Source organism: Chiroxiphia lanceolata, chromosome 3, assembly GCF_009829145.1.
Source record: "Chiroxiphia lanceolata isolate bChiLan1 chromosome 3, bChiLan1.pri, whole genome shotgun sequence".
In the NCBI taxonomy this organism is placed as follows: Eukaryota; Metazoa; Chordata; class Aves; order Passeriformes; family Pipridae; genus Chiroxiphia; species Chiroxiphia lanceolata.
Genome location: NC_045639.1, coordinates 11,265,411 through 11,287,241, shown reverse-complemented (window position 1 = coordinate 11,287,241; position 21,831 = coordinate 11,265,411). Strand labels below are relative to the sequence as shown.

The 21,831-nt window shown below is 46.0% G+C and overlaps 1 protein-coding gene across 1 annotated transcript; it reads left to right on the top strand.

The window, feature by feature from the left end:
- Positions 1-7,879: 7,879 nt before the first annotated feature.
- Positions 7,880-21,436, top strand: RAB1A (RAB1A, member RAS oncogene family). Its single transcript, XM_032681546.1, is given in 9 exon segments — positions 7,880-7,933; positions 7,935-8,168; positions 8,170-8,205; positions 8,207-8,271; positions 14,486-14,558; positions 16,660-16,755; positions 18,101-18,196; positions 19,184-19,315; positions 19,588-21,436. Coding segments are annotated over 9 exon segments (984 nt in total). The 3' UTR covers positions 19,786-21,436.
- Positions 21,437-21,831: the final 395 nt, after the last annotated feature.

Below are 21,831 nucleotides of genomic sequence, written 5' to 3'. Positions count from 1 at the left end.
TTATTTAGGTTGTATGTGTCTAAATAGTTCTAAATAGTATGGATAGGTGTACCAAGTCAGTGCAGACACATTGCAATCTTAAAAAAATAAACTAAAAAAGCAAAAAGATAAGAGAAAGGAGAGAGAGATAGAGAAGGAAAAGATCGAGAAACCATGGGAAGGAAAACAAGTTCACTCAGCTCATTAAGACTTCGAATTGCATGGAAAATTTTCCAGACTTAGCTGAATCCTGAGTGTAATGTCCTAATTTTGGCTTCATACAATCCAGACAGAGTTTCATGTCGGGACTCATTTTCACTCGCAGATGGGTCTTCAAAATTTGCAGGTGGTAAGTTGTGTAAAATAGGTCGTGTTGCCTGTTTGTTGAAGCCTGGAGGTATCCCTGTTCCAGTAAGGCAAGGGCTGGGTTCCTTACCATTTGTGGACTAAAGAACCCACTGAATGCTTGCTTCTCATACTGGCTTTACTACTATGAAGAGTTTTATCTCCTGAATTCACTGATTAATGTTTTAAGCAGAATGAAGCCTTTCTTAATTTTATTTTTCTTCAAAATCTGCTATCAAAAATCACAGTATTCCACCATTCAAAGACAGTTCTTTGCTTGTTCAAAGACTTGTTAAACTGATGTGTACCATCCTCCTCACAGGACCGCAGTGGTGTAACCTCATGACATACAAATGATGAGCTTCTGTTTGAAATAATAGGGATGATGCCTAATCCTGGACAGTTCTGTCTGGCCTGTGTTAGGGTAAAGATGAAGGCATTTGACTGTCATAATTGAACCACAGCCTGAGATTTTTACCTTGAGCTTTTGTTACATTTAAGGATTCATGCTGAATAACAATAATAAAAGATGAATCCCATCTGGTTTTCTGTTGATTGTTAGTTTAATTTAGTCTATGACTACTCAAAGTTTAGCCTGCCAGCCAAAGAAGGTATGCAGTTATCAACATTACTGATAGGATAAACCAATTATGGAAGCTTATTTTCAAATCTCCCCAAATCCCATAATACTTAACAAAGTAAAACTCTTGAGTTGAAATGTACCTGTTTACAGAAAGATACATCAAACAGAGGCTTCATTTAGAGCTTTGGGTAGACTAAATGGCCTTGTTGCCTGCTTTTTTTTTTTCTCTGTTGCCATTTTTAGGCATGAAATATAGCAGGAAACTGAGAAGAAAGTATGGACAAGAAAAGTGCAGTTGTAAGAAAGACTTTTGAGAGTTGTTGGAAAGAGTTCTGCGCTTGCAAGGCTGTGGAGGCCGAAGCCCTGAACAGAATGTGCTGTGTTTTGAGGGTCTGGTTAGTGCTGCATCTTTGAGCTGTAACAGTTATTTCTCAAACAGTGTCTAACCATTGCCTTGGCAGGACTCCAGATTAATCCTGTGGGGAGAGGAAAGTGCCTGTGGAGCTTGGCAAAAGTTGCTTGTTCTTTCCTCCTGAAGATATGTGTTTGTTCCTGGGTAGTGTGGGAGGTGACTCCTCCTTCCTCTCTGCATTTGTAGCCACCATGGAAACAAATAATCCCAGAAGATGGTTTAATATGCAATTGCAGACCCAAATGTCATTATATAGGTCTGAGACTCTCTCTCCTGACACTTAATTGGACATGCACGTGCAAGCAGTTTAACAAGCCTGCTAATGAATGCCCCAAACCAAGTTAGATGGAGCTTCTAGGGAATGAACAGGGTGAGAACAAAATGCCAAGGGCCAAGAAAGACAAAAAAGCACAAAGAAGAGTTGAGAAAGACATTCAAAATTTAGATCATGACAAGTGTAAAATGTTATTGTCGATGTCAGGCCATGAAACAAGAGGGACATTCTGTTGTTGAATCACATGTTTCAGGTCCCTGTAAGTGTGCAATACACAAAGTATGTGCCAGGCAGGTGTGTAAACAGGGTGAGCAAACAGAGGAGGATCGTGAACAAAGAAAAACTGAGAAGAAAGTTTTTGAAGACGGAAGAGGTCATAAGAGAGGCTGGTGGCACAAAAGCTGGTGTGGAAGAAAAAGGATGTGACAATAGAAGTAAAGCTAAAAGAAAGTACAGCCACTGATTTGATTTGCTGTTTTTCATTAGAAATGTATCCTTTTGCCACTTCTGGATGCCATACACATGAAGAAGATACAAGCTTTTCAGCTTACCAGGGTGAAACTCCCTTCCAGAACTGTGGCATCAAAGCCACCTACAAAACCCAATAAAGCAACCTTCAGTATTAAATCAATGTCAGTGTTAAATAACATCCGGTGCCAAGCAGGGAGATGCCAGCCCAGCTGCATGAATGGGTGCCAGAGCATTTATATGATAATTGGTATGATGAATCAAACTCTGAAGCAAACAGATACCTAAGCAAAGAGCAGAGCGGCCAAATTCCATGGAGCACTATCCTGCTATCTCCCCTGTTGCAAAATGCATGAGTCAGAGGTAGGAGATAGCCCTGGGCAGGACCTGCAGGGAGTACTCTGATCCCCTCTTGAGCAAAGCTGATGTTTCTGGGCTCCTTTCAGGTGTGCTTTCCAGCAGGACTCTGCCCCAGTGTCTATGGGGCATTCTACCAAGCTCTGCTGCAGTAAGGAAGGGTTCATTTGCTAGAAGGAAATGAGTGCTGCAAGCAGGACATCAGGAGAGGGCAACCTTAAAGTCTAACCCCATGTTGCACAGTTGTGGTGAGAGTTTGAGTGGCCATTATAAAAACAAACAGGTCGGATCCTCAGCTGGCACAGAGACACGGGAGCTCAGCGTATGAGCTCGGGTTCTGTCCCCTCTATCTCTCGTGGCACTGAAGATTATGACTGAAAAGATGCCCAGGAGATAACAGATGAAGTAAAGTGTAAGTGTACGGAGTTCACCAGCAAACTTAAATAGAAGCCTAAACTGCTTAATTTATCCCTGGACTCATTTTAGTGGTGAGCTTTTTTTACCTTTCCTGCAGATGCTGTCATAAATGGCCTGTGGGAACGGTGGAATTGTCATATCTGGACGTTTTCAAGAACGCCGTTATTGACATGAAAATTGATGCAGCTGAAGCAGAGGAACCGACTGGATCATCTCTTGGAGTCTCTTCCATGATTTTAGCAGGTGCATTCAGTTGCTGTCCTAAGCTGGCAATGTTACCCAGCTTCCATGAGGCTCATGTCCCAGAAGCTGCAACTCCCACAACCCTCTGCTTTCTCCATAGCTACTCACACAATACAAAATGTGGTATTGTCAGTTTTGCAAAATATAGCGAAATCATGATCTGAACCATGGCAACAGTGTAAAGTAAAAAAAGGAAAGATACCAAAGTTAATAGGTAATCAGCTTATTACAGTGTTTCATGTCTTGCTCAACATAATTTTCTACTTCAGATTTGGGTGATGGTTGCTAGAAAAACTTCCGCATGCTCACAGGAGTACTCAAGCAAACTGGGCCTGAGGAAAGGAGGAAGAACAAGGTGCTAGATCTCCTTCTAGGAGTTTCCCAAAAGAGATTTAGCTCACTGGAGTTGGACTTCTGCTCTCTGAGCATCCTGCTATTGCTTCACATCCTCTGAGTGCTCTTGATACCTCACCCTGCCCACACCTCTTGTCTTCTGCCTGTGATTGGAACCAACGTGAAAGCTCTGGCTCCATTCCCCTCACTGTAGGATGTAACAGCACAGGCCAGATGTCCAGCAAAACCAAGAGGTAGAGCTGCACATCAGCTGTTTCCTGGTGATTCTCAGACCAATAAATTTCGCTGCACTTCTGTAAGAAGCAGTGAGTGGTAGTGGACCAGCACTTTTAAATGGTTCCAAAATACCATTTTCCTCTCCATTACTATTTTTCTGACATTAGACTACACCTGAGTATGGGTTCATTTGTTCTTTCCCTTCCAACAGTACCACAGATCCAACAGCAACTTAATTCTCCCTTGCCCTTTACTTCCTAAATCAAGAATGAATAGGAAGAATTTGCTGACACCACTTTAGGTGTGCTGCCAACACATCCAAAATGGATTAGTTATATTGTCTAAAAAACACCGGTAGCTGACAAGTCCTGCAGAGAGATTATATACATGGGAGGACTGTGAGCAAGACGAGAGAAACACACTGCTATTGATAAGCTAAAATCAGTGTTTGTTCCCCAGCACTCCCAGTATCAAAACAGCCAATTGCAATGTTGTGCCTTCCTGGTGCCTGACCTTCTCGGCGAGACTTTTGTGCATCTATCAGCCTGTGAGCTTCCCACTCCATGGATCAGACACTGAGAAGGGGGAGGGGAAGTGAAGGGCAGAAGAAGGCAAGAGGGCAAATAAATACCTGTATTATTTTTTTTTTCTGATTTTACACATAGTCTAGGGAAAAGGACCCAGCAGGGGGCAAATGGTATCTGAACGCTGCTGTGCTAACATGACAGCTTTATGGGGAGGCACTTCTGGGTCAGAAGCCTAATTCCTCCTACCTTTGGTTCAAGAACTGTTACACAGGGGAAAAAAAGACATTTTCAGGGTAAAACTGTGGTAGAGTGGTAGAGAGCAGACCTGAAACCTTCCTTTACCCTGTGACTGTGTGATATGGTTATATAGCTAAGAAATATGGACCATCTCATATAGAATAAGGGCAGAAGAGGAAGGTAGAATGAATCCTGCTTTCTGCAGACTGCAATCCACACAGGGGACACCACCCCAGTCTCACTGGCAGAGCAGGCATGGGGGCTCCGTTCTGCACTGCAAAACCTGAGCTGTAACATTCCTCCCCCCATCATCTGTGCTGTTTCTCCTCCTTCCTTTCCCCTCTGACACCTGACTGTAGCCACTGCAGCTTGCTTTCTCCCTCCCTCCCATCCTCTGCCCTCCCTCCTGTCCCCTCATTTCCCAAAACCTTCTCTGGCACACGCCTTTTGTGGCCTGGGGAGGAGAGAGATGGGAGCAGGGGAGGGCAGATTACCTGAGTGGAACCAGGAACCAAGGAGAGTTCAACCTCAGAAACACGAGTTAGTGGGTCAGGACACTGCCCCAGGGTGGATGGGACTGGGGAAGGTGGTTGCATGTCATGTGCTGATGGCTTTCCCTTGGCTGCTCTGGTAGAGCACTGTGGCCCAAGCTGAAGGAAATTCTGCAGCTAACAGGATAAAATCAACCTCTATTTTCACAGGCAGAATTCAGCCCTGAGGGCTGAACACGAACAATGTTTCCCTAACTGGCATCTGATATTGCCCTTTGCACTACGCTCCTGATAGCGAGAGAAGAGCAAGGCCTCTCTGACCATCCAGCAGTTCATGGTGTACAAGACAAACTGTGAATAACCCCCGAAGGCAGGAGGAGAGACAGGACAGAATGTGATACACAGGTTATAAACCATTGCTGAGATCCCAGCTAGATACCAGGCAGGGGTCTCCAGCTGAGCCTGTTCATCCAGTTAAACACGTGCATGCACCCAGCTGCAGGTGACATCAGGGCAGCAGGTGACCTCAGCCCGAGCATGGGCAGCAGAAAAACCTCCCTGCACCTCCCCTCAGAGCTGGGGGGAGACTTGCTTTTCATACTTACCCCTTAGCCAGGGGTTGCTACAACTGCCACCCTGCCAGTGCAGTCACACAAATTAAATATGCTAGTCTCAGACACAGACACATTTCTCTGAGATGAAACAGCATCCCAAACTCTTATTAACCTGTGCCCTACTTCAGAAGTAAATCTAATTTGTGGGTTCATAGTTAGCTGGTGTTGGTTTGTCCCTGTGTCTACTCTGACTTTGCTGGGTACATTTAGGCAGTGCCATATGTGGCAGAGCCTTATGTATTGTGGCCTGTGAGCATTATTCCTGACAATAGAATAAGGAATTGGGGTGGTTGAAGCTTTTTCTTTCACTGAGGAAGAGAAAAGTAAAAGGACAAATGTTAAAAATGTCCCTGCAAAACCAAATTTTATACTCAGCAGAGAATTAAGTGCTGCCTGCTAAATGAAGTTTGTCATCTGGGATATTCCTGCACGTCTGGTCACCTTCCATAGAGTGCCTTGAGAGTTGTGCTGTACAGAGAGGAGAGAGTCTCAAAGGATTCACTGGATTTCTGATGGCAAACATCAAACAAAATGGGTATTGTTTCACAAGTGCACAAAGTAATAGAGAAAGGGAAGTGGAAACTTTGGCCATGGCCACCACAGAAGCAGCAAGTACAGCAAGGTATGTGGTAGATTCATCTGTAGATTATGTTACCTAACAAGCAAGGAGAGAAAGAAAAGGAAACCCAAACCCTTGGTAACCAGTGCTCAGCATTGCCAATTACACCCAGCACAGTTTATTGACTTTTTGTGAGGAACTGAACGTAACTAAAACCACAAAGATATGAGGAGCATGAGTGACTTCTCTTGGTCTTACTGTGGGGAGAAAAAGGACAAGTCTGCAATTTCAGTTCCTCTGGGGCTTCAGCTCTACTCTGTTGCTGTCTGAGGGAAAGAGACCCATTCACACTGGTTATTTTGATAGTCCCTTGCTGTACTTACAACTCCTGGAAGTCAGGATTGTGAACACACAGCATCCAAAGCTTCCCAGCTTGTAAACTGAGTCCTACACACACTTCCCTGCACAGGATGTTTCAGTGATCTTGCAATACACTTAGGAGATTTTTCCTCCTGTCCTTTGAGCCTGTTGGAAGATAAACTTTGGTCAGTGTATTATACTATGCCCTTTGTAATGAAATAATGTCAGATAATATGTGTTTAGTGGGGATTTAAATTCCTGAGCTCATTACAAGGAGCTGTTAAGACTTGTAAGATTTAGCAGTGCCCTGTGTGTGAGTCTGGAATGATGTGCAGTGTTGCAGTCCTGTGTCCTTTGTGATGCTGTGGAAATGGCTGGGGCCTAGGAATAAACCTGGGAACACCAACAACTAAAGTGCCAGCAACACAATCTGATGTTGAGTGAGAATTTTCTGTAAGTGGTTGACCAGAAAATCACACTCCTGTATTGCAAATTCTTCCAGCTGTAACAGGTTGGTTGCTCTGAGATCCCAAGCATGGGACAGTCCCTCCATGCCCAGCAGCAAAAAGAGCGTGGAAATATTTACTGTTCCCAAAGAATGCTGTGAAATGCGAACTAACTAACGCTCGAAAAAAAGCCTTTGATAAAAGATGCAATGGCAGTGTAAAAAAGGATTGTGACTTACTAATGCCCGTGGAGAACAGAGGCCTGACAGAGGCTGGAGAAGCCCCCGTGCTGCTCCAGGTGCTGCTGCGCTGCAACCCCTGCGCTTCCCAGTTTTACTGCAAGGTCTCCAGTTCTACCCCCACCAGACACCGAGATAAGTGGTAAAACAAGCAGCAGAGCGGGTTCTCCCCTTCCTCCCTCCACCTGCCGCCCTGTCCGCATTCCCAAGGAACATTCCCGACGCGCGATGTCCCTGCCCTGTCCCTCCCACAACCCCCCGGCCCCGGGGCCTTGGTGGGACACTGGAAACCCCATCGGGGCGTGGGGGTCAGACCCGGGCGAGGGTCGGAATCGCCTGGTCACCGCCTGGTGTGGAGGGAAGGGAACCACCGGGAGAAATGAGGTAACTACCGGAGGAAAGGGAACCGCCGGGCCGCGCTGGGGGGTACCGGGCCCAGAGGGACGGAGGGATAGAGGAAGGGATGGAGAAAGACATGGAGAAACGGACTGATCTCGGGAGGGATGGAAGGATGGAGCCCGCGATGGAACCAGGGATGCGCCCCGGACTCTGCCCCGGGATAACTCTCGGGCGCGGCCCCGCGAGGCCCCGCCCCCCGCGCGCGAAGGCCCCGCCCCCGCCCCTCCCGCGCGCTGACTCGCCCGAGCTGCCACGTCTGCCCGCTGACGTCACCCCGGCCGGCGCCCTGCGGCCAATCAGTGGCGCCGCCCGCCGCGCCGAGCCGACGGGGCCTAGGGAAGAAAGGCCGGCCGGCGCGCATGCGCCGCCGCCACCGCGGGGGCAGCCGGGAGAGCGAGTCTACAAGGGGCGGCTTCTGCGGGCCGGAGGCGGCGGCGCGGACTCGGTTTCCCGTGGCGCCCCGCGACCGCCCCCCGGCCATGTAAGCGCTGCTCGGCGAGCGGCCGCCCCGTTTCCTGGTCGGGCTCCGGCGGCCATTTTGGGCTGAGGCGCAGCGCGGAGGCCGCGGAGCGGGCGCGGGCGGACGAGCCGAGCCGAGCGCCGGGCGATCGCGGCTCCCTCGGACCAGCGCACCGCGGAGCGCCTGCCCTCGGCGGCGGGAGGTGCCGCCGCACCGCCCCCCCTCTCACAGCGCGCTCGCCGTCCCTCGGGCCGCGGGCCCCACGGACATGTCCAGCATGAACCCCGAATAGTGAGTGCGGGGCGCGGAGGCCCCGGGGCCGCGCTGGGGGCGCCGCGGGGCGCGGGGAGGGCCGGACCGAGGCCGTGGTTCCGAGGGCTCGATCCCCCCCCTCCTGGTGTCCACGGGGCCGCGCCCGGGGCCGGGCGGCGGGAGGAGAGAAGGGGGGGCGGCCCGAGGGTGGGAGCGGGGGGGCCGTGAGGGGTCAGTGGTGTCCCCGCTGCGAACCGGCATCGCCGCCCCAGCGCCCCGGGAGCGCCATGGGGCGCAGCCCGCGGCGATTTTCCCGGAGCTCGGGAAGCACAGCGGGGCCTTGGATCCAACAAGTGCCCGGGGGGGGCACCGGCGCCTGGGGAAAGGCGATGGCCCCGGCCCGCGGCGGATCGGCGGCCAGGGGTCCACCCTTCGCCGGAGCTGCGAGTCATGTGTGTGTCACATGGCTCTTGCAAAACACTTCTTGCTTATGTAGATTTTGCAACGCTGCGACTCGATAATGGAGCGCTCTCGGGGCTCTGACTGGAGCTGGAATAGCACTTGCCTGGAAAGCCTGGGGATGACACAGGGTTTTTTTGTTTTTTGGGAGGGTCGTTGTGTGAGAGTGGCCTTTCCCCGCTCGGGAGTGGGGGTATCTGAGCTCTCTGCTCAGGTATCTGAGCTCTCTGGTAGCTCCTGAGAGCTGTGTCCTTCCCACCGGGCTGTGGGGGACAATAAACTCTGTTTTGCTCGTGGCTTTTTTTTGAGCGAATGAGAGGAGTGACTCGGAGTTAAGTTTAAAAAGCACTTCAGAAATCAGCTGCTGCACTGCCAACCCTTTAACCTTTAGGGTGTGTTTAGGCTTCTGGCTTTGCTGGCACTCCAGTTTGGGGGTGGTGAAGCCACTGTGCCCTCTGATGTCACTCAGGTGGTTCTGGTACTGAAACACACGTGTGGTGTGACGTTGCTGCTCTGGATACCCATGGACTCTGCTCCTGGCAGGCACTCTCACAAACTCTGTCCTCACAGCTTTTCTACACAGCTCAGGCTCCTGACTCTCGCGTGTACTTGGATCCTCTGGCTGTTTGCACAAATGTTACCTCTTAAAATCACCTGAGGAGCAAACAAGCGCTCATCAGCTGGTGTGAGGGAGTTGGTGAAACCCAAGGGGTACAGCCAGGAACTCGAGTTACATCTTGGCAAGGTTACATCCCAAACTTGCATGTGTAGCTTAGGAAAACACCAAGACAAGTAGCTGGAGGTGGGCAGGCCAGCAATCTGCTGGTGCCTTTGCGGTCCTCAACAGTTAAACTCAAATTTACCTGTGAGACTCTGAGTTTTAACACCTGCAAAGTGTTAGACCACTTACAGAAACGAGTGGAAGGGGGCTTTTTCCAGACGTGTTTGGTTTGGGGTTTTTTTTGCCTTTCCTGGAGTCTCTCAGCTCTCTAGAATAATGCAGAGTGTCATTCCCTGCAATGAGATACTGAAAGCTGCTGTGAAGAGGGGGGAAAACGTTCTGAGAGAGGCTTGTTCTCAGTGGAAGAGTACTCGTTCCTTGTTCCTCGCAGAACGCGTTCTTGAAAGCAAAACAAAGAGGAAAAGCTGTAGTTTAAGATTAACTTGCAGTGTTAAATTGCCACTTCCTGATAGGGTTTGGCCTGCAGGATGAGGGGAGGAGATGGGAAGGGCGTGGTAAGATGGACAGAAAATACCTGTCACTGTAATGGGTGTACTTGGGTCCGTGTTAACCCAGGAATAAGATTTAAGGTATTATGACATTATTCCTTCTAGTTCCCTGTAGCAGATATGTCCGCTTTCCTCTTAGAAGTGCCTTGTAACACATTCTCACTTCCTTATCACAGCTTCAGATCAGGCTGTGGCCCCAGATCCTCTCTTCTGGGCGTTCCAGAACTCTGTCAGAAGTCAGTGTGATGATTAAAATCTCTCACTAAAGACTCGTTTCCTTCAATTTTCCTGCTAAAGTTCAGGATTAGAATCTGCTCGTGCAGGGGCTTGAAGGGAGAGGTGTGTGTGGTTCTGAGAGCTTCCTTGGAACTTCAGGGCTGTGGGACAGCCTAGTGGACTATTTGGAGCCGAAGGGGAGTGGATGAGAGATTAGTGTTTGGAAGCTAAATTCTGAAAACACCTGCCCAGTGAGCACTGAGATGTATTCCTTCTGTGTTCCTCCCTCCCCGCTGGTGTTTAAACGAGCAAAATGTCAATATTGACTCTGCTGTGACTAGATCATGTCAGGTTCAGCATTTCCTACCCCTTCTGCCACTTGCATGTAGTTGGCTAAATGGCACAAACACATTGGTGGGTGCACTATCCAAGTCTTACCAGGAATTAATCTTGATCCATGTTCTATAGTGTCTGAACCTTGTTCTAGATACTCTCAAGCAGAGATGAGGAAATTAAAGTGGGTTTTGGAGTAAGTCTGGGGTTGTTTTTTTTCATTCTTCAGGAGTGCTGGAGAATACCTGTGAGGGGGTTTCAGTTTTGTGTGATGGTGGTTGGGAGATGACAACTGAGTAGCAGCTCCTGGGCTGCTGGAATCATCTGAAATTGTTTGTGTTCTAACCTTTCTAAACATCGGTCTGCAATGCAAAGTGGCATTTTGTCTTCTGGGTTCTGTTTACTTACACAAGTGGTGTGTAATCAGAGTGACAGTCATGCTCCTCTTCAGTAAAATTTCTGGGGTGGTAGAACAAAGACCTAGGATTGAGGCTGCCTGAGTACCTGTTTACTGTAAACTTGCAGCTGACATCAGTGATTAAAGCTGATTCCAGCAGTTTCTTCTTGGAGACAGATGACTACCTGGTCTTGTCTGCTTTGGCATAAAACCTTCCTGGCATTTAGAAAATCCCCACGTGCCTCCCTGTATAAACAACAGTATCTTAGAGCCCCACAGGTCCCTTGTTCCACACACCTTTGACCAGACCTGTCCTAAAAACTTGATTTCCCGGTTTTCTGCTGAACTGCTGACACGGGACATGCACATAAGAGGAGGATGCTGCTGCACTGCTCAAAACATCCACAGGGCTGGTTTGGAGGTGCCTGGGTTGTTTTTTTTTTATCTTTTGCAAGAGGCAGTTAAACTTCACATACTTGTCCTTTATCTCTTGGGCAAGAGGAAGTGACTATATCCCCTTCCTGGTGGAGAGGATTTGAAAGCCTCGCTCCTACTGACTGAACCTGCCTTGCTGTATGTGCTCTTCCAGTGGGATTTCTCTGAAGGTCCCAAGTATGACTTGCTTATGTAAATGGTGAGAAATAATTGAATGATTAACCTGAATTCCCACTGTCTCCTAAGTAGTGTGGAGAAGGCTCTCTAAACTGGAGGAGCTCATGAGTTTAAGTGTTCAGGTTTAAGGAGCAAAATTCAGTCGCTTCAGAAATGGTTGTGTGGCTCTTTGGGAGTAAATACCAGAATTAACCAGTGTGTCTTGTTGGACCCATTGCTGCAGTTGAACCCATTTACACAGATACTCTATTGGTGTAGTTCAGTCTAGAAATACTTAGTTTTATTTGCTTTAAAGCATTGCTGTACCCAGGAGCTGTCTCAAGCATCACGCTGTGTGTAACAGGCTGCACGTTTGGTTCTCAAACCCCTATGTGGGCACCTGCTGTGTTTTAAAAGGTACAGCTTCCAAACTGTATTTGGAAAGGAAGGCACTGTATTATTGCAATATGGAGTGTCTTAGAAAATTAAAAACTCAATTTAAGTAGAACCCTGCAATTTATTTCCAGATTGATGCAGGTCTAAGCATCAGCCTTGCTTATCTCTGGCAAAAGTAGGTTTTTGTGACACAACACCAGTTTCTGTGCTCAGAGATGGAGCTAACCCAGGAAAGGCTGTTTCCAGCCTGTTGCTGGCCCTGGTTTTGGTGAGGGTGAGGCAGGTGGCTTAAGGCCACCACGTGAGCCTGTGGTTATCACTTGCCTCTGAAAATACTGAAGCCCTAAGTGAGGGAAGATCTGAATAGCAAAGATGTCAAACCCAGTATTTAAGGCTTCTGAGTTCCTGTTGTATTTACTTAACAACAGTTCTGTGTATAAGCTGTTATTCTTGTTTGCTTCTGAGCAGTAACTGATTTAATGGCAGGGTAGGTTTGTTTGGGAGCTGCTCATAGTGCTAAGAGTAACAGAGGAAGACAAGTTACTTGATGTCTGGGGGAACCTGAATTGCTCTTGGAAGCAAGGGGAGGCTTTTAGGTGGATCTCAGACCATAGCTGAAGCCTTACCTATACCAGGAAGGATTACTTTTTTCCACTAATTTTAGTAAAAACAATGTAGTGCTAATATTCACATGTTAATATTCTTAAGGGGATTATAATGTGCTGCAAGCTGTAATACTTTCAAGTGTATTAGTGCTTGCTTTAAGTAATAATGTAACTTCAGGATTGCTGAAAATTCTGGATATGTAGGAAACTGAAGAACCCAAGCTTCCTGAGGCTGAGGCATCAGTGGTGGGGGAGAAGGCACACGTGTAACAGTGGTCCAGGTCTTGCAGCTCTTGTACCTCACCTTGGTCTCCAGGTTACAGAGAGTTTCTGCTGCTCTTGGGGAACTAAACAATTAGTGGGGCTAAGAAGTTTTCTGATCAGTGTTTCAGCCATCTTGAATCTGTTGAGATACGTGGGTTGTGATGCAATGTGACTTATGCCCCCGGAACAGTTTCAGTTAATAACTGTCATTCTCCTAAAACCATCTTGCCTTGTAATAGTACATGACTTGACAGGTGGAGTGGTGACTTCTGTGACTGTAAGCTGGTAGGTATCCTTTGACTTTGATTATTCTTTTTTAGTACCTTGAGTGCTTTTAGCTTTACATTGCAAGGTTGCATTTTTAAGGATCAGCGTATTAGTTGCTACATTTACCACTCCTGACCTCTCTCTAGCCTTGAGAGGAGTGCTTGGAAACTGGAGGTTTCAGTTGGGTGTGTTCCTGCAGCCTGGGGCCAGCCAGGGTAAGAGTCACTTGGGCACTGAAGCAGAGGAGTGGTGAAAAGCTGAGCAGTTGACCATCTGCTTGGCTGTTATCAGCTGGGGATGGATGCAGTTTCCTGGCTGGATTCCTGCCAGCCAGAGTCAGTGGCGATGCTGAAGAATAGTAGGTGGGGGACAGTTGATTTCAGGCATTTAGGTAAACTTAATCTTTACTCAGCTTGGTTAAGTGGGCATAAAAATATGCCTGTTAAACTCTTGTGGTTAAATGAGAAGAGGACTTAAAACTGGCCACTACAGGGCTGGAAAGTTGTAAACTGGGCTAGTGTAGTACTTAAGAAGCAAAATAACTTGTGTTATTTGTGTTGTCTCTGCTGCTTGTTCTCTACTATGAAATTTCCCCATTAGTCTTAGGACTAACACAGAAACTTATATTTTGCCAATAATGAAATCTTCACTGCTCTTAGAAGTGTAAATCTAGGTTGGTCACTGATGACACTGTACTTGTTCTTTAATGTTGAGAAGACTCAACATTAGGCAAGAAAAGAATTATCAACTCTTCCAGTGTGTCTTGAGAATTACTAATATCAAACCTGACGTCCTCCAGAGATGTATCCTCATCTGGCAATAACTTTAGCTGTAATTCCTGAAAGGCAGGTGGAGTATTGGTCTCTGCTAATAAATAGTCTGTAGTGGAAGGTGGATGTTAATTTTGCTTTAACAGGCACTGTAACTATGACACTTGGTGTTCATAGTTTGTATATTTAAATTGCATACTGTGCTGTTGCATTGTGTTGGAACTTAAATATGGGTAACTTAAACTGAGGAAAGAAATGGTTGGCTTTGGGCAGCTATGTTGTGAAGCCTCTGACTCTAAAGATGCAGAGATAATGGCTCTGGTGGGCAGCAGGCTGTCACTGCCACCTGCGTGTTATTTGAATTACTCACCCAAGCAGCGAGGCTTGCACTTAATTGCAGAGCATGATTTTCATCTGTGCTAGACCACAAAGGGCTGGAGTAGGACTGTGTTAGTCTTGCTGATTGTCCGACTAATATCCCCAGAGTAACTTCCTAGGAAAGCACAGTGCCACATAAAAATGCTGTCTTCAGAGCATCTACTTCACACTTCCCTTACCAAGTAAATTGTGTCTAAACTGGATAGAGGAGCTTGGAGTTGTGGGTGAATTTCCTAGCAGTGAATTAATTTACCCTTCTCAAACATCATAATACCCTGGTGTAAGGAACTTGGTTCTTGACAGTGTTTTTCATTAAGTGACCTAATTTTTTTTTTTTCCTTCTGCAGTGACTATTTATTCAAGCTACTTCTGATTGGAGACTCCGGTGTTGGGAAATCTTGCCTTCTACTTAGGTTTGCAGTAAGTGATCATGCTTGAAAACTTTATGTAAAAAAGCTGTGTAGCAAGAACTCTCCTTTCGAGTAGTTCTGGTAGCGGGGCTGATGTCTGTCAGGTCTGGCATACCAAGGAATAAGTACAGTATTGCAAAGCCCTCCTATCTTCTGAATTTGTTTCTAGCTGATGTATTTGAGTAAATTGGAAAGAAATAATATCAAGACTGTGTCCAGTTAAGTTTAATTCTAATTTTCCTGTTGCTAGAGAACAAGATATCTTAATTTAACTTCCATCATTACAGTAGTAGTAGAACACTGAAGGTGGAAGGATATACTTGAATTCTGGGGTGTGAGCCTTCAGGCATGAGGGGTACAAATGTGTCAGGGCAAGACCTTGATCAGTTACTACTTGATAAGAACATTTTCTGCCAGATAAAATTTGATATCTGCATTGAAAAGATCTACCAGTTGTTTAGTCAGAGAAACAATTGAAATAATCTAGGAATAACAAGGCCTTGTGCTTCCTTTAGTGAATGTTAAAATTGCTGATGGGCTGCTCTGGTTGAACTTTGATGCAAGAAGCTCAAGTTTTCCTGTCAACAAGAAAATTTAGAATGGGCTTGACAGCTCTTAGTAGAAAAAGCTGAAGTCCAGTGAACTTCTTATCTGTGCCTGTGCCAAAGTGCAGCTTTATGTTGCCATGGGAAGAGAGGAAGGAAGGGAGAATATTGGACATTAATGTAGAAACTCCAGTGTGGTGCTACCACAAGGTGATGGCATCGTTCTCGCAGCCTGAAGAATTGCTCTGGGCACCTCTGGGAAGAGCCTGTTGTGTCATGTTATTAGTGTGAAATGGTGGTCTGGGGTGTACAAATAGTCTCAGTTACAGCTGTCACAGCTGCTGATGGTGCAGTGTTAGGGCAGGGAGGCACTAAAACCAGTGTGAACAGGAGAAGGATGTCCCCTGCTCTGCTCACAGCATGGAGGCAGTGGATTGGAAGTGACACCACAGCTGGAGCAGTATTCCCAGAGCAGTCTAGCCAGCTTCTCTTGCAGATACTGTTGAATTAATCCTGGCCTCATGCAAATAATCCAACTTTTCCTTTTTGATAGCCAGCTTAAGTTTGTGCTCAGTTATCTGGTGTTTCTTCAACTAAGTAGCTCTTTCCTTTGGAAAAATGTGACTTTCCAACTAAGCTGTTTTACCCTGACATAAGGAATTACCACAGCATTCACTTACCTGTGTTCTTGCTGCTGTAGGTTAAACTTCAGGCTTTTCAAACATACCCTTCTGAGTATTGAAATGTTAAGGAAATAAATGTCATGTCATTCTTAAAGGCTTAATATTTCATTCTTACTTGGATGTATTACCTAAGATGTCTTCCATTCACAGCCCAAAGAAATCCCTTGTGTTTGTGATACCTACTGGTTGCATAAAGCCTTTTGTGGTATATTGTGCATGAAGTTCTATCCTACGGGTACTTTAGGAATAGAAACTTCCTTTATTCTGACAAGCTGACAATCACTAGAAGGTAGCAAAGGCTGATCCAGCCCTTCCTGTGTGCCTTAAGGCCTGCTGGAGACTGCAGAGCAGAGGACTCAGCACAAGCACCTCAGCTGTAACTCTAACCTGCCTTAGCAACCAGCTGCAGCAGCAGAGGATCTGAAATTCATGTGTGGAGTGTGACTGAAGCAAAGCCTCTGACTTGTAGGTGGCTGCTGTGTAACACAGATGAAAAAACATCAAAGGAAAATAAAAATCTGATGCATTTTATTAACCACAGTGGTTATTCTAAGTAGTTCTTCAGTCTGCCAACTTGAGCAAAGCTGGTTTTTACACTACAATTCACAAGGACTTAACACTGCAGGATTTCCAGAAAAAAAGCTTTTTTGACTAGTTTTTGAAACACAGGTCTGGTTGGTTGTGGTGCGTTTGGAAAAGTTTTGCAGAATTTTTGAAAAGTAGATACTCTGTGGAAATGCATAGTTGCCTCCTGGACTTTGCCATGAGAGATCAGGCTGGTTTTCCAAGGAAATTAAGTACCCTTGTCTGCCTGGTGCATAATGAAGTAGGTGGCTGCAGAAGAGGTGCAGCTGGCTTGACTTCTGTTCACTCTCTCTCCTAGGATGACACGTACACAGAAAGTTACATCAGCACGATTGGTGTGGACTTCAAAATCAGAACTATAGAACTAGATGGGAAAACAATCAAGCTTCAGATAGTAAGTAGTATTTCTCAACTCCTGGGTACTTTAAACTGTTTGAGCACAGAATTATATTCATAACTGTTGGCAGTTATCTTTGTACTTTAATCATTAAAATGTAAGTGATAGCTTCCCTGTTACAAGAAGCAAGGCAGTCTTCACAAGATTCCAGGACTTCCCATGACCTGTCCTTAAAGAAGGATGCTTATTATGTTTCCCTGAAAGAGGAGGTTCTGTGCTGGAGTGCTCTTGTATCAAATTTGGTGTAGTTCTGCAGTTTGTAGCAAGGATTTGTGTAAGTGCAGGAATACCACAGAGTTGTCCAAGATGCCTGAATTCCCCAGCAGCTGTTACTAGCAGACTGCACTGTCTAGTGCTGGAAATTGCTTTTGTTGACCTGAGTGGAAAAACTGACACAAAGCCTTGTAACTGGTCTGTCTGCCTTAGCACTGGGCGGTGCTGCTTTTGGCCTTCCACTTGGAATAAACAGGGGAAGAGACTTGGCAGTTCTTTAATCTTGAAGCACTCTAAAAGGGTGACTGGTGTAATGAAACCCAATATCTGTGCAAGGTCACACAATCCTTGTCAGCCACTGCTTCCAGCTCAAGCAGAGGCTCTCAGGACTTGACAGCAATGACTCAGGGATTCCATGTTGTGAAGCAGGAGTCCAGCTTACAGCCAGAAGCACGAGCCTCCAGACTCCAGTGTAACTGTCCTGAGTATAGAGCAGCCCACTAGGAATGCTGTCACTGTTGAATTAGTCTGAGTCTGACTGTTTCTAACATGCAGCCAGCCCTATTCTTGACACGGCTCCAGGGAGCTGTTTGGGCAAGTGCTGTTCCTGTCCTGGGTGGGGGAAGAGGTCAAGCACCTAATATCCCTCCTTAAGTCTCACAGCAGGAGAAGAGAACTGGGTTTGGTTCGAGTTGTTGCCTTTAAATACTTTTGCTGGAGCTCCTGTGCCAAGGAAGTTGCAGGGAGTGGTCATGTTGGAGACCTGCAGCTCTGACCTTCTTTCTAACCAACCCCTGGTTTGTGTTTGTTCTTCTGAGCACTGAACCATGGCTTCTTCATGGGTTAAAACTACTTCATATTCTCCTCAGAGAGATCTCCTAGCCACCCTTGGCTGAAATCAAGGAAATGAGCACTTGAGAAAAGTGGCTACCCAGGTGCAATTCTCAGCTAAAATACTTGATCTCCTCAAATCCTGTTTGATGCACGCAGTTTCAGAGCCACTTCTGCAGCTGTGACTTGGCTATGGTTGTAGTTGGGTGGCTGATCCTCTGAGCTGTGTTGCTGGAAGCTGCTGTGTAACTCTGGCACAGCCACACTGCGGTGACTGACCCTGTTACTTGTCTTGTAGTGGGACACGGCGGGACAGGAGAGGTTTCGGACTATCACTTCCAGTTACTATAGAGGAGCTCATGGCATCATAGTTGTGTATGATGTTACAGATCAGGTAAGTGTTAAAACCTGTGCCTGGAGAGTTTCTCCAGGCTGATAAGTAAATAAACCCAGGAATTTAACAACTGAGCACGTCTTAAGGAGACAGTGGCACAGTTCTCCAGGCTGCACTGAGGTTTATCAAGCCAAGTGTATATGTTCCTATGCAGGGTTTGGGGCTGAACACAGAAATAAAAGGAGCAGTGGGATTTGTGGCTCTAAAACAATTGTACTTTAGGCTTAACTTCAAACTTGCTGAGCAGGTAACTGATTGTTCTGTGTGAATACTTCTCACCCTGCCTTTGGTAGCAGGAAGTCTGAGTTACTGATGGAAGTTGTTGAAAGATTTCTGAATGTACTTGAACTTTGGTGTACAGTAAAAATGGGCATTTGGAACGGAAAATTGTCAGCATGTGTGTAGGACACAACTGAGCCAGTGTTTTCTGTGAAAGGATCTCTGAAGATTACTGGTGCAGTTGTCCTGTTGGAAGGGCACTTGGGAAGTGTAGGGTTTCTTCATTAACAGAAAAAGAACAACTGTGTTCAATTGCTAACTGGAATATTGATCCAGCATTTCTGCAGTCAAAGGTTGTTCCAGCATATCTACAACAAGGTGGTTTGCATCTGATACCTGGTGCTTTGTAAATTTGTGGGATTCTTCTGGTTTCAGCTGTGTGCTGTGTCTCTTATCTCTGCTACAGGAAGAGGAAGAAGAGTCCCAGATGGTAGAAGCTCTTGAATATTCAAGATATGGAGCTGGGAAAATAATAGGGGAGGAGGAGTGCAGGAAGGGCTGATTGTGTAGGGCTTGGAGCAGGAGCTGTGTAGACCATGTGGTGACTGGGCTGTCCTGAGGCCATCAGGGATGGCAGCATTAGAGAGTTCTCTCCCGTGGTTGTGAATCACATTGGTCAGGGCACTGCTTCCTGTTCTTTCCTGGTCATTACCAAAGTGCTGAACTTCCCTCTCCCAGGGCCTTGCTTACAGTTCTCTTATCTCACAGGAGTCTTTCAATAATGTAAAGCAGTGGCTGCAGGAGATAGACCGTTATGCCAGTGAAAACGTCAACAAGTTGTTGGTGGGGAACAAATGTGATCTGACCACAAAGAAAGTAGTAGACTATACAACAGCAAAGGTATGTGGATACAAACAGCTGTGTTTGCTTGGTGAGCACCTGCTTTGGTTCATAATGCACAGAGCTGCTAGAGCAGGGAAGTGCTGTGGTACGTGGATGTCAGGGTGACACAGATGGGGGCAGTTTAATGACCCCCTGCCCTGCAGGTCAGACTGGAGATGGGGGGTGGGGTGGAATCCAGGAACTTGTGGCTTATCCGGCAGTGCACCAGGAAAGGAGGTGAGCTATGAACCTGTGTATGAGCTTACTGTTCACTGTTTCTCAATTTGCAGGAATTTGCAGATTCTCTTGGAATTCCCTTTTTGGAAACCAGTGCAAAGAATGCCACAAATGTAGAACAGTCTTTCATGACCATGGCTGCTGAGATTAAAAAACGAATGGGCCCGGGAGCGACAGCTGGTGGTGCAGAGAAGTCCAATGTTAAAATTCAGAGCACTCCAGTCAAGCAGTCTAGTGGAGGTTGCTGCTAAAACTTGCCTCCCCCCTTTTGTCTCACAACAATGAATTTGCAATCTGAACCCAAGTGAAAAAAAAAAAATTGCCTGAATTGTACTGTATGTAGCTGCACTACAACAGATTCTTACCGTCTCCACAAAGGTCAGAGATTGTAAATGGTCAATACTGACTTTTTTTATTCCCTTGACTCAAGACAGCTAACTTCATTTTCAGAACTGTTTTAAACCTTTGTGTGCTGGTTTATAAACGTGTAATCCTTGTTGCTTTTCCTGATACCAGACTGTTTCCTGTGGTTGGTTAGGATGTATTTTTGTTTTGATGTTTCTATTGGCATGTTTAGATGTCAGGTTTAGTCTTCTGAAGATGAAGTTTAGCCATTTTGTATCAAACAGCACAACAGTGTCTGTCACTTTCCATGCATAAAATTTAGTAAGATATATGTAAGATCTGATTTGCTAGTTCCTTCTTGTAGAATTATAAATGGAGAGATCACACTATCTGATTAATAGTTTCTTCATACTCTGCATATAATTTGTGGCTGCAGAATATTGTAATTTGTTGCACAATATGTAACAAAACTGAAGAAATGTTTAATAAATATTGTACTTATTGGAAGTAATATCAAACTGTATGGTGATAAATATTGTCTTAATTTGTATGGCTAAGGGGGAAATCAGGCTTGCATTGTGCACAAAACATATCTGTGTGTGCAGCCATGGCTCTCAGACCTCCTGATAGACCAGAGACCTTCCCTGCAACTCAAACCAGTGGCTGTGGCCCCAAAGCCTGAGCTGTCGTGGTGCTTAAGGCACATGTGCTGTACTAGAAACACCCAGCCAATGTTCATGGAGGCATAATGCACTCTGAATGTACAACAGTTCCCTAACTTAGTCTTGGAACTTAATTTATTTCTCAAGGACTCCACTTAGGGGATTCCCGACAGCTTTGCGTAGTAGGGGAGAGAACAGTATTTCCCTAACACGAGTGATTTCAGTGTAACCTGGAGGAGGTGTAACTTTCTACCAGTATATTATGTCTTTTCTATATACTGTTAATTCCATCCTCTTTTAATCAGTACTCTTCTGACTTAGTGCAACAGCTTAGCTTCTATTCTGTTCTGCAGCGAGGCACCAGGAGGATGACATGGGGGCAGCAGGGCCCCCCCACCAGACTGTTGCTCAAAGTAGGCGCTATCTCAAATAATTTGGAACTAACCAGCAGCCAAGAGGTTTTGGATGGTGTGTGATTCTTTGTACAGAGCTAATCAAATCATTAGTGCCTGATGTCTAGCTAAAAGCCACAGGAAAGCTAGCCTATAACACTTCCTATACATGTAAAATTGTTCAGCTTTATCTAAACTCAAATGTTCAGCCTATTCTGTAAATAGTCTCATGTTTGAAAGACCATGTAACATTCCCCTAGTAGTAAATACACCCTGTGATAGTAAAAATATAGCCTAGGTATGTTGTGAGGTATAAACTAAAACTGGTGCAAATATCCTCTGATTTTTTTTTTTTTTTGGGGGGGGGGTGACTTTGGCTAACAGCTTTCTTCAACATAGTTGCATAAATCAACAGGCAATTGTAATACATAAAGTATTGTCATGGTTAAGTTGAACTCTTCCACTTGAGACCTTCACAATAAAGTGATGTGCTTTCTAGTAGAGATGTGCTTGTTGGTATAATTCATTATAAATGTGAGTGGCTGCTCCTCAAGAGCAGGAGCAGCAGCGAGTGCTGCCCAGATCAGGAAGCGAAGCAGAAGGAGGTTGTGTTGAGGGTGAAACATCTTCCCTTCAGAGAGTGCACAAATGAACTTCAATGTCGAGATGCCTGCTACATACTATCCAAACCAATGTTAATATATACAGTAATAAAAGCATTGCAAAACCAACTTGGGCTACACCAGGTGTTTGGTGGTTATTTGTTCCCTCCTCAGTCATGACTTTGCTGGTGCTGCTGAAGCTTGTGGTTTTCAGGCTGAGGTGTGAGGGCAGAGCAGGCCTAAGAGTCCTGGAAAAGGGCACTGTAGTCTCTTACCTGTGAGCTGAAATACTAAAT